This window comes from Pristiophorus japonicus, chromosome 4, assembly GCF_044704955.1.
Source record: "Pristiophorus japonicus isolate sPriJap1 chromosome 4, sPriJap1.hap1, whole genome shotgun sequence".
NCBI lineage: Eukaryota > Metazoa > Chordata > Chondrichthyes > Pristiophoridae > Pristiophorus > Pristiophorus japonicus.
The window spans coordinates 133,620,846-133,639,062 of NC_091980.1; the positions used below are offsets into that span (position 1 = coordinate 133,620,846).

Consider the following 18,217-nt stretch of genomic DNA (forward strand, 5'->3'; position numbering starts at 1 on the left):
CAAATCATACCAACATGTTGCTGATAAAAAATTTTCCACGTCGCCTCTTTGCGTATCTCTTCTGCATCCTCTCCAAGGCCTTGATATCCTTCCTAAAAACTGGTGCCCAGAATCGAACATAATACTCCAGCTGTGGCCGAACCAGTGTTTTATAAAGGTTTAGCATAACTTTCTTGCTTTTGTACTCTCATGCCTCCATTAATAAAGCCAAGGATCCCATATACTTTTTTTTTATATAAACAATCTTCTCAACTTGCCCTGCCACCTTCAACAATTCATGTACATACACACTCACAGGTCTCGCTGTTGCTGCACCCGCTTTAAAATTGCACCATTTAATTTTGATTGCTTATCCTCATTCTTCCTACCAAAACATATTACTTCCCAGCATTAAATTTCATCTACCATGTGTCTGCCCATTTCACCAGTCTGTCTATGTCCTCCTGAAGTCTGTTACTATCCTCCCTCACTGTTTACTACCAGGTCATTAATATATATCAAAAAGAGAAGTGGTCCTAATACCACTCCAGGGGAACACTATCAGGGGAACACCACTTGGAACTACCCTCCAGTCTGAAAAAACACCATTCACCTGCACTCCGTTTTCTGTCCCTTAGCCAAATTTTGTATCTACGCTGCCACTATCCCTTTAATCCCACGGGTTCCCTTTTATGTAAACTGCTAATCTATTCGCATACTCTCTTTGCTCCTCTTATTCCCTTTTTAAAACATTTTTGTACTTTCTGTATTCAGCTTGGTTCTCGACTGTATTATGAATCTTACATATGTCACAAGCCTCCTTTTTCGGTTTCATTTTAATCTGTTTATCTTTAGTCATCTAGGGAGCTCTAGGTTTGGATGCCCTTCTTTTCCACCTCGAGGGAATATGTCTATTCTGTGCCCAAACCACCTCTTCCTTGATGACAATTCATTGTTCAATCATTATTTTGCCTACCAACTTTTGATTCCAAACCACCTGGGCAAGATCCCTTTTTAAACTCATGAAGTTAACCTTCCTCCAGTTAATTATTTTTACACTGGATTGTTCCTTGTCCATTTCCATAACTATTCTGAACCTAATGATCAAGATTCCCCATATGCTCCCCCCACTGAAACATGCTGCACTGCATTCCCCAGCACTGCTTCCTTCTTCAATGGGTTGGAAACATCCTGATTAACAATGTTCTCTTATACACATCTCAGGAATTCCTACACCTCTTTTCCCTTTACACTGTTACTATCCCAGTCTATATTGGGATAACTGAAGTCCCTATTATTACTGCTCTATAGTTCTTGCATCGTTCTGTAATTTGCCTGCAAAATTGCTTCTCTATCTACTTCCCAGCATTTGGTGGCTTAAGGTATACACTCAGCATACACCCATATCGTCTAATGTTAATTCTAACCAAATAAATTATTTTTGACCCCTCAACAACCTCATCCCTTTCTAGTGCTGTAACAGTTTCTTTGACCAATACTGCCACCCACCTCCTTTCTTTCCCATCTTTCCTGAATACCGTGTAGCCTCTCCTTCTTTGAGGACAATATCCGTCATTGCCACTTTATCATAGTCCCACGTGGTGACTTGTGTTGCAGTTCACCGACTTTATTTATCCCGCTACGTGCATTTACGTACATTCACTCCAAACTCATTAGACTGCCTTGCATTTGCCCCCTATCTGATTCTTCCCATTTCTGAACTATTCTTTACTCGTGCAATTTGTCTCTCCCAGTCCTCTGTGGACCTCGTTTTTCCTCTCTAATGTTTCATCCTGGTGCCTTTTTTTCGATGAAACATTAAACCAAAGCCGTATCTGCGTAAACGTTGCCACAACACTATTCAAAGAGAAGCAGCGAGTTGTTCTAGTGTTAGACAACACTCCTCCCTCACTGACACCACAAACAAAATTTAAGCAGTCATTCATTTCCTTTTTGTGGAATTTCCCAGATCTTTTCCCCAAATTGGCTGGGGTTTTTTTCAATTTGTTTTTTTGCCTTTCTCAGGACATCACATGGTTTCAAGTGTGGATGGAGTGTATATATTGTGCTACACAAGGTATCTCAATTGTGTGGGACAGGCTCGATGGACCAGAGGGTATTTACCTATCCATCATTGTTCGTATGTAAATTGCCTGCCATGTTTACCAATAGAACAGTGACTATGCTGCAGAACTAATTTTGCCTACTCACTTTAAAGTTTGTGGGCTCCTGGCATATTAGTCTTGCTGAAGGATCAAGGTTTCTCAATAATCATTTTTTTTTTTAAATCATGGCTGAAATACTGCATGCTCAAACACAATTGCTGAAGGCAGGCCTGAATAAGCATACCCTCATGCGATATGTGATGTAGGCAAATGGCAAAATAGGCTTCTGCTCTAGTTTGATTTTTGAAAGCTATGAATTCCCAAATAAACAAGTTCATGGCTCAAAGGGTAGCAGAAACTGTAAAAATGGACCACAGGGAATGGACAATAACAAACAGGGTTTTTTTTGTATACTAGATTGCGTCATCACTAAAGAGGCAACCGAAACAAATGTATTGTGAACTTAGTCCTGGTGGCTGCAGGGAGTACAGAAAGTCTTTCAGTGCTGTGATTTAAAGTCCAACACATGATCCAACAATCTTGATTCAGTTAAGTGATTATTAACTTTGTATTTTAACTTCTGAACACAAGTAACAGAATTCATTTTTTTTTTAAACTAACTTCTACTGCCGGCTAGCCTTAGCGAACGTAACACGTTTACTTTGAGTTGTCGCCAGCTGGTGAGACCTACACATTAGCTTTATATGCTTCGGGTCCCCATTCTATTGAAACTGTTGGGAGTATTTCACAGGCAGGTGGGGTGTTATATGAATTTTTATGGCTGGTGTGCTGTTCTGTTCAAACATTTGGACAGATAAATAGTGAGGTCCAAATGCAGCAGCTCGTATGTCCTGTACGTCGGTCTTACATGCCAACAATTATTATGGTCTCATTCCAATCACAATCCTTTAAAGTGCACATCTCTCCCATGTAGCAGAGCTCAACACCACCCTTCATATCAGCCAACTCAGTCCCCAATGTCACAGTGTCTAGGGTTGTGAGCATTTGGTCATTAATACTCAATGCAAATCATATTACACTGTATTTGAATACTGAAATCAGGGACCAGCATACAGGATTAGAAACAAGCCAACATGGTAACTAATTTTTTTTTTAAAAAGGCAACTAACTAGAAAACTAGAAATTCATTCGTCTTACACCAATTAACTAAAAATAATGGAAGTAACCATCTGAATCAAATGTGAGGATGATCCATTTGGAGATAACTTAACAAATGGCAACTGACACTATTTCAAAAAGGTACGGAGGAAGATTCTGCATAAGCAACTTCAATTTTTTTTTGAGTAAACAACCTGCTCAGTGGGCAACGGAAAGCCCGTTGATGTAGTGCATGTAGCTTTCCAGAAAGACTGATTGAATTCCACATCAAAAGTTGCTACACAACCTTAAAATTTATGTACTTTTAGAAGTAAAGACCAGTACAACAGTTCCTTTTTTTTTAAATCAGGCAATTGAAAACATTTTTAAATTTTGCCATGCACTAGCTGCACACTGGTAGTAGCAAAAAACAAATGAAGTATCAATATCCAAGCCAAAGCTTCCGAGTGCAACAGCGTGCATCTTGCAGGTTGCCTGCGAATTTCCTCTCGGGGCACTGTTCGATGATGTGCTCCAGGGTCATAAGCTAAGATGCCATAGTGTCATCAAGTGCTCTTAAAACCACTTCAGTGACACTACAGGTATGAATAGGAAGGGATCGGGTACAGGACAATTGTTTGCCTGGCTTCCACCAACTTGCCTTTCATCAATACCAGGCTCACTGGAAAATTGAGACTACATTTTTATCAAGCAGTCAACAAAAACATGATCCTGTTTTGGTGCTTCACTTGTCCCTTTTCGTAACTCTCGGTTCCAATCTGATGCTGCTGTATATTCATGCCGATGATTCCTGATCTTGCAAAACTAAAGTAACATCAGGAATTCCCACCCGTAGCGTACTGCAATGTTCAATCACTTGAAGCAGTAACCACGTCAGTTTGAAGTCAGGATCAAAGACCGACTCCAGAATCTGGAGGGAAGGGTTGAGGTCAAATTGAAAGGGAGCAGAGGAAAGAACCAATGTTAACCAGGAGGGGAGGAGAAGGTGGTCCAGCATGACAGCAAAGTTAAAGTTACATCTTCAGATGCAGACTTTGGAAGCCTTTTTAAAAATTAACATAGCACATGCAGGCTGGTCACTGTACACTTGTAAGATAGCAATGTATGACAGCACAATGCAAACTAACTGAACCTCAAATGTAAATATAGATGGATGCATAAAAATTAACAACCCTTGTCATTATTTTTAAAAGCAGGGCCTGAATGAAATTGTTGAAGTGTTAATGATTTTAGTTAGGGGCATATCATTCCTTTGAAATGCTTAACAGGATAAAGTTCGCAAAGATTAAAGCACAATGACAAAGTGACTTAAATGAAAGAGCAACTCCAAAACTTCGAGGTAATATTTAACTGCTAATAAATGAAATTCATTCAGGATTTTCTATTAGAAATAAAAAAAATGTTTTTAAATAGAATGAGGTGGGCCTAGTGGCTGTTCTCTGCAGTACTGTATACTTCTCTTTAATTGCACGAGAATGTGAAAGAACACAGACTATTAAGTTTTCCATCATTTTTAAATACTACCCTCATGTAGGTCACCACACACCTTTCACCAAGTTAAAAACCCGATGAGGCAGGGAAATGGTTCAAGTTCTGATATTTGCTTTCTCGATTAGATAAATTCATTCCGAAAAAAACATAATTTTAATAACTAATGCCACCACATTTCAAGACTCAAAAGTAAGTTAAAATTAATTTGTATTATTAATAACCAGACTTGTATTGAATTATTACTTCAAACGCTTTTGAGGTTTCCCGACTGCACTTAAGAAATATACTATATAGTCCAAAACTTGACAGGTGATGACTCCAAGAGCCTGTGTTACTTTACAACACTTGAAACCGCAGTGGTGCACAAACAGGAAGGACCAGTTTATCCATCATGTCTGATTTGCTTAGAAAAAATCTTTGAACTCTGTGGCACGCCTTGCCACACCGAGAGCAAACTGAACTAACTGCCGGACTTAACTGGCTTTGTCTATGTTTCAGTCTAATTGCAGTGATCATTATGCACACATCCATTATTACACAATTATGTTTTTTTTTCCTCCTTTAACTATTTCTATTTAGCCCTCTTATATATTGCACATTACCTCAATTTTTAAAAGAGGAATTCCTTCATAAAGTAAGCTCTCAGCCAGTCAAAATTCCTTCTCAGTGATCAAGAAGCATATCAAAAACATAATAATCTGTGATAACCAGTACATCTGCAGTGAGAACTCTTTACCTTACACTAATTGACAGGATAGCTCAGATGAATACGTGGCTTGAGCAATGGTGCAGCAGGGAGGGATTCAAATTCCTGGGGCATTGGAACCGGTTCTGGGGAAGGTGGGACCAGTACAATCCGGACGGTCTGCACCTGGGCAGAATCGGAACCAATGTCCTCGGGGGAGTGTTTGCTAGTGCTGTTGGGGAGGAGTTAAACTAATATGGCAGGGGGATGGGAACCAATGCAGGGAGATAGAGGGAAACAAAAAGGAAGCAAAAACAAAAGACAAAAAGGAGATGAGGAAAAGTGGAGGGCAGAGAAACCCAAGGCAAAGAACAAAAAGGGCCATTGTACAGCAAAATTCTAAAAGGACAGAGGGTGTTAAAAAAACAAGCCTGAAGGCTTTGTGTCTTAATGCAAGGAGTATCCGCAATAAGGTGGATGAATTAACTGTGCAAATAGATGTTAACAAATATGATGTGATTGGGATTACGGAGACGTGGCTCCAGGATGATCAGGGCTGGGAACTCAACATCCAGGGGTATTCAACATTCAGGAAGGATAGAATAAAAGGAAAAGGAGGTGGGGTAGCATTGCTGGTTAAGGAGGAGATTAAGGCAATAGTTAGGAAGGACATTAGCTTGGATGATGTGGAATCTATATGGGTAGAGCTGCAGAACACCAAAGGGCAAAAAACGTTAGTGGGAGTTGTGTACAGACCTCCAAACAGTAGTAGTGATGTTGGGGAGGGCATCAAACATGAAATTAGGGGTGCGTGCAATAAAGGTGCAGCAGTTATAATGGGTGACTTTAATATGCACATAGATTGGGCTAACCAAACTGGAAGCAATACGGTGGAGGAGGATTTCCTGGAGTGCATAAGGGATGGTTTTTTAGACCAATATGTCGAGGAACCAACTAGGGGGGAGGCCATCTTAGACTGGGTGTTATGTAATGAGAGAGGATTAATTAGCAATCTCGTTGTGCGAGGCCCCTTGGGGAAGAGTGACCATAATATGGTGGAATTCTGCATTGGGATGGAGAATGAAACAGTTAATTCAGAGACCATGGTCCAGAACTTAAAGAAGGCTAACTTTGAAGGTATGAGGCGTGAATTGGCTGGGATGGATTGGCGAATGATACTTAAGGGGTTGACTGTGGATGGGCAATGGCAGACATTTAGAGACCGCATGGATGAACTACAACAATTGTACATTCCTGTCTGGCATAAAAATAAAAAAGGGAAGGTGGCTCAACCGTGGCTATCAAGGGAAATCAGGGATAGTATTAAAGCCAAGGAAGTGGCATATAAATTGGCCAGAAATAGCAGCGAACCTGGGGACTGGGAGAAATTTAGAACTCAGCAGAGGAGGACAAAGGGTTTGATTAGGGCAGGGAAAATGGAGTATAAGAAGAAGCTTGCAGGGAACATTAAGACGGATTGCAAAAGTTTCTATAGATATGTAAAGAGAAAAAGGTTAGTAAAGACAAACGTAGGTCCCCTGCAGTCAGAATCAGGGGAAGTCATAACGGGGAACAAAGAAATGGCGGACCAATTGAACAAGTACTTTGGTTCGGTATTCACGAAGGAGGACACGAACAACCTTCCGGTTATAAAAGGGGTCGGGGGGGGTCTAGTAAGGAGGAGGAACTGAGGGAAATCCTTATTAGCCGGGAAATTGTGTTGGGGAAATTGATGGGATTGAAGGCCGATAAATCCCCAGGGCCTGATGACCTGCATCCCAGAGTACTTAAGGAGGTGGCCTTGGAAATAGTGGATGCGTTGACAGTCATTTTCCAACATTCCATTGACTCTGGATCAGTTCCTATGGAGTGGAGGGTAGCCAATGTAACCCCACTTTTTAAAAAAGGAGGGAGAGAGAAAACAGGGAATTATAGACCGGTCAGCCTGACATCGGTAGTGGGTAAAATGATGGAATCAATTATTAAGGATGTCATAGCAGTGCATTTGGAAAGAGGTGACATGATAGGTCCAAGTCAGCATGGATTTGTGAAAGGGAAATGATGCTTGACAAATCTTCTGGAATTTTTTGAGGATGTTTCCAGTAGAGTGGATAAGGGAGAACCAGTTGATGTGGTATATTTGGACTTTCAGAAGGCGTTCGACAAGGTCCCACACAAGAGATTGATGTGCAAAGTTAGAGCACATGGGATTGGGGGTAGTGTACTGACATGGATTGAGAACTGGTTGTCAGACAGGAAGCAAAGAGTAGGAGTAAATGGGTACTTTTCAGAATGGCAGGCAGTGACTAGTGGGGTACCGCAAGGTTCTGTGCTGGGGCCCCAGCTGTTTGCACTGTACATTAATGATTTAGATGAGGGGATTAAATGTAGTATCTCCAAATTTGCGGATGACACTAAGTTGGGTGGCAGTGTGAGCTGCGAGGAGGATGCTGTGAGGCTGCAGAGCGACTTGGATAGGTTAGGTGAGTGGGCAAATGCATGGCAGATGAAGTATAATGTGGATAAATGTGAGGTTATCCACTTTGGTGGTAAAAACAGAGAGACAGACTATTATCTGAATGGTGACAGATTAGGAAAAGGGGAGGTGCAAAGAGACCTGGGTGTCATGGTACATCAGTCATTGAAGGTTGGCATGCAGGTGCAGCAGGCGGTTAAGAAAGCAAATGGCATGTTGGCCTTCATAGCAAGGGGATTTGAGTACAGGGGCAGGGAGGTGTTGCTACAGTTGTACAGGGCATTGGTGAGGCCACACCTGGAGTATTGTGTACAGTTTTGGTCTCCTAACCTGAGGAAGGACATTCTTGCTATTGAGGGAGTGCAGCGAAGGTTCACCAGACTGATTCCCGGGATGGCGGGACTGACCTATCAAGAAAGACTGGATCAACTGGGCTTGTATTCACTGGAGTTCAGAAGAATGAGAGGGGACCTCATAGAAACATTTAAAATTCTGACGGGGTTAGACAGGTTAGATGCAGGAAGAATGTTCCCAATGTTGGGGAAGTCCAGAACCAGAGGTCACAGTCTAAGGATAAGGGGTAAGCCATTTAGGACCGAGATGCGGAGGAACTTCTTCACCCAGAGAGTGGTGAACCTGTGGAATTCTCTACCACAGAAAGTTGTTGAGGCCAATTCACTAAATATATTCAAAAAGGAGTTAGATGAGGTCCTTACTACTAGGGGGATCAAGGGGTATGGCGAGAAAGCAGGAATGGGGTACTGAAGTTGAATGTTCAGCCATGAACTCATTGAATGGCGGTGCAGGCTAGAAGGGCCGAATGGCCTACTCCTGCACCTATTTTCTATGTTTCTATGAAGCAAGCAGGAGTCAAATCAACAGGCGATTTATCCCATTAACCACTGTAAACAACGCATTGCTATGTAATTCAATAAGTAACACTTCAATATAATGCTGCCCCTTTTATTAATATATATTACATATACAGTATACATTTTTTTTTTAAATCGCTTGTTTTTTTTAAACTCCTTTCTGCATCAACGTTCTCCCATCTTTCACTCCTGAAGGTGCGGACTCTTTGCTGACATATAGATTTTTGTGAAATGGGGACAGTAGCATAGTGGTTATGTCACTGGACAAATAATCCAGAGGCCTGAATTAATGATCTGGAGACGCGAGTTCAAATCTCACCACTTCAGCTGGGGAATATAAATTCAGTTAATAATTAAATCTGGAATAAAAAGCTAGCATCAGTAATGGTGACCATGAAACTACTGGGATTGTCATAAAACCCTGGTTCACTAATGTCCTTCGGGGAAGGAAATCTGCTATCCTTACCCGGTCTGGCCTACATGCGACTCCAGACCCATAGCAAAGTGGTTGAATCTTAACTGGCCTCTGAAATAGTGGCTCACCGCTTCCTTCTTTAGGGCAATTAGGAATGGCCGATAAATGCTGGCCTTGCCGGTGACGCCCACATCTCGTGAACGAATTTTTAAAAAGTCAGCTTCTGCCACGTTTCTCACACATTAACCTGATGATATTCACTGTGTAGGTTATGTGACTGTAGGACCACAATCTTGTCCTTACTACAACAAGTTCTATTTATATAGCACCTTTAACATAGTGAAACATTCCAAAAATCCTCTCAGAACTATTATAAGACAAAGAAATTTGATACCAAGCCATATAAGGAGAAATTAGGGCACATGACCAAAAGTGTAGAGGAGACAGCGTCTTAAAGGAGGAGAGTTAGAAAGGTTTAGGCAGGGAATTCCAGAGCTTGGGACCTAGGTAACAGAAGGCACAGCCACCAATGATTGAGTGATAATCAGAGATGCTCAAGAGGGCAGAATTAGAGGAGCACAGATATCTCGGGAGGAGGGGGGGGGGGAGGGGGGTTGTAGGGCTGAAGGAGATTACAGAGATAGGTAGGGGCGAGGCCGGGAGGGATTTGAAAACGAGGATGAGAATTTAGAAATCAAGGTTTTGTTTAACCTACACTACACACGTAGACTTCCAGAAGCACCCACTGGATAGCAATGTCTAGGCCCTTTCCTAACTGAGGAGTGCGGAGACCAACTGTAGCACCAACACTACTGCCCCAGCTAAGATAAGCCAAGTGAGCACAGTGCAGGGATTACAGATCTTCCTGACTGTATCGTTCAGCTAGTCTCTATCCAAAGCAGATGATTTAATCGGATGGGGTAAGGAAGGGGACATTTTTTTTAAATATAAAGTTCATAAAAACTGCTCATGTGTAAACATCATGTATCCAAAAAAAATTTTTGTTTCTTCTTGAACTATATTGTGAAGCAGCAAAGCCATACATAGGTGCAGAAACCACTCAATTGTTTGAGGCAGTTGGTATTGTTTGGGCTACTTTTTTTGCTTTCTGCTGATGAAGCATCTCCACTTTACAAACAATATATTTCTACTAAGCAGCAGGGGGTGGAGGGGGGAGGGGTGAAACTACAAACTTAAAGATCCCTGTTTAAAGCAGATATGTGCTCGCTACACACACACAAAAAAAATCCTGGTAATTGTGCTGGAATGTGGGCATGTGGATGTTGGATGGAATGCGGGCATGTGGATGTTGGATGGAATGCAGTAAGTGTTTCTGTGGAACAGGTTGATCACACATACGAGCCTACGTTTAGCTCATCATCATAGACAGTCCCTCGGAATCGAGATAAACTTGCTTCCACTCCTGAAGTGAGCTCTTTGGTGGCTGAACAGTCCAATACGAGAGCCACAGACTCTGTCACAGGTGGGACAGACAGTCATAGAGGGAAGGGGTGGGTGGAACTGGTTTTGCCACACGCTCCTTCCGCTGCCTGCGCTTGACCGCTTCACGCTCTCGGCGTTGAGACTCGAAGTGCTCAACACCCTCCCGGATGCACTTTCTCCACTTAGGGCAGTCTTTGGCCAGGGACTCCCAGGTGTCAGTGGTGATGTCGCACTTTATCAGGGAGTCTTTGAGGGTGTCCTTGTAATGTTTCCGCTGCCCACCTTTGGCTCATTTGTGTGAAGGAGTTCAGAGTAGAGCACTTGCTTTGGGAGTCTCGTGTCTGGCATGCGAACTATCTGGCCTGCCCAGCGAAGCTGATCGAGTGTGGTCAGTGCTTCAATGCTGGGGATGTTAGGCTGGAAGAGGGACCTGATGTTGGCAGGGGAATTGCAGGATCTTGCAGAGACATCGTTGGTGATATATCTCCAGTGACTTGAGGTGTCTTCTGTACATCGTCCATGCCTCAGAGCCATACAAGAGGGTGGGTATTACTACAGCCCTGTAGACCATGAGCTTGATGGTAGATTTGAGGGCCTGGTCTTTGAACACTCTTTTCCTCAGGCGACAAAGGTTGCACTGGCGCACTGGAGGTGGTGTTGAATCTCCGCATCAATGTCTGCTTTTGTTGATAAGAGGCTCCGGAGGTATGGGAAATGGTCCACGTTGTCGAAGGCCGCGCCGTGGATCTTGATGACTGGGGGCGGTGCTGTGCGGCAAGGACAGGCTGTACGGATGTTTAGCGCAAGACCCATGCTTTCATATGCCTCAGTAAATAAATTGACTATATCCTGGAGTTTAGCTATAATGTTCTCCAAAGTTGAGTCGCCTGCTCACAAACAAAGAATAGCCTTTTAAGCAATAACCAGCAGGGCTTCTGGTGCATGCGGAACCATACCCTGTCTTAACACGACATCTTGAATGGGGAATGGAATAAAGCGGGAGGGAAAATAATGAACAATTATTGGTGAGTTTATGACAGTAATGACGTCTGAGGGTTTTGCTGGTGTTTCACTCATGGTTTCCATTATCATGTCCGCCAACCTAACCAAATTCCCATCTATTTTCCAACATGTAAACTGCGTACAGTAACATACATAGTATGTCACTCCCTGAAGGTCATCTCAAGTAAATATTTTCTGTGTATCTATGTTATGTTGGGAAAACTCCTAGAAATGCACAATGTCACACATGGTCATATTTTCAAATACCACTGCCAATGTAACCAAATATAACTGAAAAAATGTGTTTATACTTTCATAGTAGAGCTCCTTAGAACAGTAGCATCTTAATGAAAAAGTAGTCAACCAGGTTATTTTTGGCCGAAGGAAAAAGTCCACGCTTAAATTAGGTGATGACACAAAATTTGTTGAAAATGTATCCCTTTGTATTTTGCAAAAAAAACTGCCAAATTATATAAAAAAAACATTGCCCCTTTAAAATTAAAATTATTTGTTAAATTATTTGACTGTTTGCAGTGGGGTTCCGCAAGGCTCAGTACTAGGTCCCTTGCTTTTTGTGATATATATCAATGAATTGGACTTGAATGTAGGGGGTATGGTTAAGAAGTTTACAGATGATATTAAAATTGGCTGTATAGTTGGTAATGAAGAAGAAAGCTGTAGACTGCAGGAAGATATCAATGAACTAGTCAGGTGGGCAGAACAGTGGCAAATGGAATTCAATCCGGAGAAGTATGAAGTAATGCATTTGGGTAGGGCTAACAAGGCAAGGGCATACACATTAAATGGTAGGACATTGGAGATGGTAGAGGAACAAAGGGACCTTGGAGTGCATGTCCACAGATCCCTGCTAGCAGCAGGCCAGGTAGATAAGGTGTTGAAGGCGGCATACGGAATACTTGCCTTTATTAGCCGAGGCATAGAATATAAGAGCAGGGAGGTTATCTTGAACTTTATAAAACACCAGTTAGGCCACAGTTAGTTAGAGTACTGTGTGCAGTTCTGGTCACTACATCACAGGAAAGATTGCACGAGAGAGGGTACAGAGGAGATTTAGGAGGATGTTGCCTGGACTGGAGAATTCGAGCTATGAGGAAAGATTAGATAGGCTGGGTTTTGTTTTTTTTGGAACAGAGGAGGCTGAGGGTAGACCTTATTGAGGTGTATAAAAGTATGATGGGCCTAGATAGAGTGGATAGGAAGGACCTATTTCCCTTAACAGATGGTTCAACAAACAGGGGACATAGATTTAAAGTAATTGGTAGGCGGGTTAGCAGGGATTGAGGAGAAACTTATCACCCAGAGGGTGGTGGGGGTCTGGAACTCACTGCCTGAAAGGGTGGTAGAGGCAGAAACCCTCACCACCTTTAGAAAGTACTTGGATGTGCACCTACAGGGCTACGGACCAATAGCTGAAAAGTGGGATTAGGCTCGATAGCTTTTTATCGGTCGGCACAAACAATGGGTCAAAATGGCCTTCTTCCGCGCTGTAAATTTCTATGATTCTAAATGCTTCATTATTTTCAAATGGGTAGAGAGAAAAGGCGAGGGGGGGGGGGGGGGAGGCTACCAATTTTAATTTAAAATGTCAGGCTTGGTGTTGTTTTACATTTTAGAAAATTTCCACATAGCCTGCATTAAAAAAAAACAGGGTTGTACAGTCCAAAACTAGACAATGTGGCAACCCTAAATAGAGAGAGAGAAAATAGGGAAGATGTCAGCAAATTATAAGTACAAATGATTTATTACCAATAACAAAAGCTGTGTGGTACAATGGTCTGCAGACTTTCCAACCTCAGGAAAATGATTATGATGGCTAAAAGCATCAATTGCAGTTTAATGTGCTGGGGCTACAGACAATGATGCTTTAAGCCAAGAAATTGTTTTTAAAGTGATCACAAATCTTTAAATTCAATTACAAAAATGTAGTAATGAGAGAATTGTAAATAGATTTTTTTTGTTTAATACCATGGACTCAAATATGTTGGGGGTGGGGCTTTAGGTATGGCGCTTTGGGTGCTGTGGTTAGAGCAATTATGGCATCAAGGAACTGTTAAGAATGAGATTTATGACTAGAAAGTGACACTGATGTAAATATATAGAACTGCATTTATTTTTCAGAATTAGATAGATTAAAATAAGGTGACATTGTAAAAGCCAACTGAGTGCGACTTGACCAACCTTGAAACTCTTCATTTATTCTGTCTTGTGCAAAACCAGGTCTGTACCAATAAAATATAAACCAGGCCAACGGTTTACAGCTTTTGAAGAAAATTGGACTGAATCTTAGAACACAATGTACAAAATACCATTAAAAATCCGGTCACATTCGATAATAACAACAGGCTTTAAAATTCAGTCATTGCAGATCAGTGGCCCCGATTATAAATAGACAAGATTGTTGAAAGCAATCTCCCTCCCCCAACCAAAAAAATCCCCATAAAAATCTCAGGTAAACAGAATTTGTCATTGTCACTGTAAACCAAGCAATGGAGGCAAGTGAGAAGAACAAAATAATCAGTATTTATAGAGACATCCCCCAGAATACTTCACTGCCAATACATGGCTTTGGAGGTGTACCTCACTTGTTTATTATGTGGGCAAAGGGAACAAGGAGTATGGGGAAAAAGCAGGAATGTGGTGTTGAGATAGAGGATCAGCCATCATCATCATCATAGGCAGTCCCTCGGAATTAAGGAAGACTTGCTTCCACTCCTGAAGTAAGTTCTTTGGTGGCTGAACAGTCCAATACGAGAGCCACAGACTCTGTCACAGGTGGGACAGACAGTCGTTGAGGGAAGCGGTGGGTGGGACTGGTTTGCCGCACACTCCTTCCGCTGCCTGCGCTTGACCTCTGCACGCTCTCGGCATTGAGACTCGAAGTGCTCAACGCCCTCCCAGATGCACTTTCGCCACTTAGGGCAGTCTTTGACCAGGGACTCCCAGGTGTCAGTGGTGATGTCGCACTTTACCAGGGAGGCTTTGAGGGTGTCCTTGTAACGTTTCCGCTGCCCATCTTTGGCTCGTTTGCCGTGAAGGAGCTCCGCATAGAGCACTTGCTTTGGAAGTCTCGTTTCTGGCATGCGAACTATGTGGCCTGCCCAGCGAAGCTGATCGATTGTGATCAGTGCTTCAATGATGGGGATGTCAGTCTGGCCGAGGACACTGATGTTGGTGCGCCTGTCCACCCAGGGGATTTGTAGGATCTTGCAGAGACATTGTTGGTGATATATCTCCAGCGACTTGAGGTGTCTTCTGTACATCGTCTATGCCTCAGCCATACAGGAGGGTGGGTATTATTACAGCCTTGTAGACCATGAGCTTGGTGATAGATTTGAGGACCTAGTCTTCGAATATTCTTTTCCTCAGGCGGCCAAAGGCTGCACTGGTGGCGGTGTTTAATCTCCGCATCAATGTCTGCTTTTGTTGACAAGAAGCTCCCGAGGTATGGGAAATGGTCACGTTGTCGAGGGCCATGCCATGGATCTTGATGACTGGGGGGGCAGTACTGTGCAGCGAGGACAGGATGGTGGTGGACTTTTGCCTTACAGATGTTTAACGCAAGGCCTATGCTTTCATATGCCTCAGTAAATACATCGACTATATCCTGGAGTACAGTCTCAGAATGCGTACAGACGCAGGCATCGTCCGTGTACTGTAGCTCAACAGAAGTTTGGGTGATCTTGGACCTGGCCTAGAGGCGGCGTAGGTTAAACAGCTTCCCACTGGTTCTGTAGCGGGAATATGGTGTTGAGATATAGAGGATCAGCCATGATCATATTGAATGGCGGTGCAGCATCGAAAGGCCGAGTGGCCTACTACTGCTCCTATATTCTACGTTTCTATGAACTGCCAATTTGCACACAGCAAAGTCTCACAAAAAGCAATGAGACAGATGACCAGACAATCTGCCTTTTAGTGATGTTGGTTGAGGGATAAATATTAGCCAGGACACCTGGGTGCAATCCCTGCTCTCCTTTGAAATACCGTCCGCAGGATCTTTTACGTCTGCCTCAGAGGAACGATGGGGGACTTCGGTTTTAACGTCTCGCCCGAAAGGCGACACCTTTGACGGTGCAACACTCCCTCAGTACTGCACCAGAGTTTCAACCTAGATTATGTGAAGTGTCTGGAGTGGAGTGTGTGCTGCCACTGGGCCTAGACTGACACTTCATACAATTCAAGCGAGGTGTGTTTATTGAAAATGTTTCAATAAAAACCCCACAAATTCTCAATTGCTTTCGTGAATCTAGAGGCAATGAGCGATTTGAAGTTGATGGGGAGGTGAGGGGCGAGAGGCAATGCTGCTGAATGTGCCACTCAGCTCCTGGCAGGGGAGGGAGGCCATGACAGTGGATCAGCTGCGCCTTTACCCAATGTCGCGCTCCCACTGACGTGTCGCCCCACAACCTGAAGCAACGGCCGGCCGCCAACTTTGGCTTTCTGCTATTTTAATCGCACACGTTTATCGTCTACTCACGCCTTGTCGACCAGCTCTCGCATCTTCCACATGTTCAGCATCCTTGCCTCCTCTCGCTTCGGCAGCGGCCTCACTTCCCGTCCGACAATGTTATTTACTCTCTCTCTCCCTCTCGACTGCTCAGGTAAAGTGACCCGATAATTCGCAACCAGGAGTTGGGTTAACAGAAAAATAGGGCCCCCCTCCCCCGATCTCCCGGTTACCAACCAACCAACACGTCAACGCGTCACGCACCGCTTCGACCGTCAATTTGCGTCACCGCGCTCACGCGCCTTCCCTGGCTCCAGTGCCACGCAGCCACACGCTCTGAGCGCAGTGCATACTGGGCGATGTAGTTTGTCTCCAGCAGAACTAGCAGTTCCAGCGCGCCTTAAAAACTACATGTCCCAGAAACCACTTAGGCCATCGCCCCACCGGCTCCCTGTGAGAAGCAGCAGCTGGGGACACGAGAGCTGAAGGTGTTTCTCGAAACTTTTATGTATGTTTTGTGCATTTCTTTTGCCCCAAGAAGACGTAGTTTTATTGAGGTAATGCTTTCAGTCAGATTTAACAATTTCTGGAGCACCTTTGTGACCTCAGGACGTGCCAAAGAGCTTTACAGCCAATTAAGTGTAGTCACTGTTGTAATGTGGGCAACGTGGCATCCAAACATGGCAAGCTCCCACAAACAGCAATGTGATCATGACCACATAATCTACGTTGGGTGTTGGTTGAAGGATAAATATTGGACAGGAGAATGCCCCTGCTCTTCAAACGGGGTCCCGACTCCTGGGATATTTTGACTCGCCTGAGAGGGCAGATGGGGCCTCGGTTTAACCTCTCAGTGTATGCCACAGTGCCAGCCCAGTTTATGTGCTCGTCTCTGGAGTGGAGTTACTGCCTCAGAGTGTTGCCAATGGACCAAGGAAGATGTGATATATTCACAGAGCACAGCACACACAGCTTCCTAACATGGCAGGCAGCTCTCTTGGAAGTCTCCGGAAATCTGCCTAGTTCTGTTTTATTATAAACCCTGCACTTGCAGTACACAATATGTCCACATCCACAGTGTGGAGCTACAAACATTACAACCTTACAGACATTACACTTCTCCCTCCTCAATGAAGAAGTTATTATAATAAACATCATACATAACTTTCATGTTTATACATAACACAGGATATAAACTTATTTTTTTCCCATATTTACAAATTTAACTTCACCACTTGTTTTCTGTTTCGAAGAGGATACCTTCACTCTCGAACAGAACCTTCCAAACATGGTGTTGATTTTACAGTCATTCGAGGCTCATCCTGAGGAACGTTTCCCTCCACGGAATTTCCTTGATTTTCATTTGAACTCACTCTAACTTCAGGCTCTATGTTTTTCTGACTCGGACTCAGACTTTCATTCTGGTTCTCTACTGGATTTGTTTCCAGTACATTGGATTTAGGATTTGCTACTGGTATAGTAAAACTATCTGATGAGTCAGAAATAATTGAATCATTCCCACCTTCAACTCCTTCCATGTCTGGAGGTAAAATATGATCAATATGAACAAACCTAACCTGTCCATTATCGAACATCTTGACCAAATATGTGCGAGGACCACATATCTTCACCACTCTTCCTGGTAACCACTTTTAACCCTTTATGGTGATGGTTCTTCACTCTCATCTTCTGCTTTAATTTCACACTTCTCTCTTTTACTCTACCTTTATCATGATTCTCTTTCTGTCTTAATTGTGTCTCTTCTACGGACTGTGCCAAATTTGGCTTTAACAACGAGAATCTGGTTCGTGGCTGTCGTTTGAGAAACAACTCTGCTGGTGTTCTACCAGTATTAGTATGAAGAGTATTTCGATATGTAATAAAAAAATGATCGAATGACAACTGTCGTTTCCTTGGATTTGGATCTAACATTTGTTTTATGAGGGCACGTTTTACAATTTGTACAGTGCGCCCTGCTGCACCATTCGAAGCAGAATGGTATGGTGGAACCTTGGTATGTTTCACACCATTTTTGCTCGTTAATTGTGCAAATTTTTCTGAACGAAATTGTGGTCCATTATCCGAAACAATTTCTTCAGGGAGGCCAAATGAAGAAAATAATTTTCGTAAAATGACCAATGTTTTACTTATTGTTATTTTCC

At 43.0% G+C, this 18,217-nt stretch overlaps 1 protein-coding gene across 5 annotated transcripts in view; it reads right to left on the reverse strand.

Annotated features, from left to right (window-relative positions):
• The window catches only part of clint1a (clathrin interactor 1a), a 215,066-nt gene extending 198,748 nt beyond the window's left edge, over positions 1-16,318 (reverse strand). For 3 of the 5 annotated variants that reach the window (XM_070878585.1, XM_070878582.1, XM_070878583.1), the window contains exon 1: positions 16,086-16,318. In XM_070878585.1, coding sequence (XP_070734686.1) covers positions 16,086-16,126 — 41 coding nt within the window. In that variant the 5' untranslated portion in view covers positions 16,127-16,318. The remainder of the gene's footprint in view (positions 1-16,085) is intronic. The other 2 variants (XM_070878586.1, XM_070878584.1) reach the window with 1 other exon arrangement.
• Positions 16,319-18,217: the final 1,899 nt, after the last annotated feature.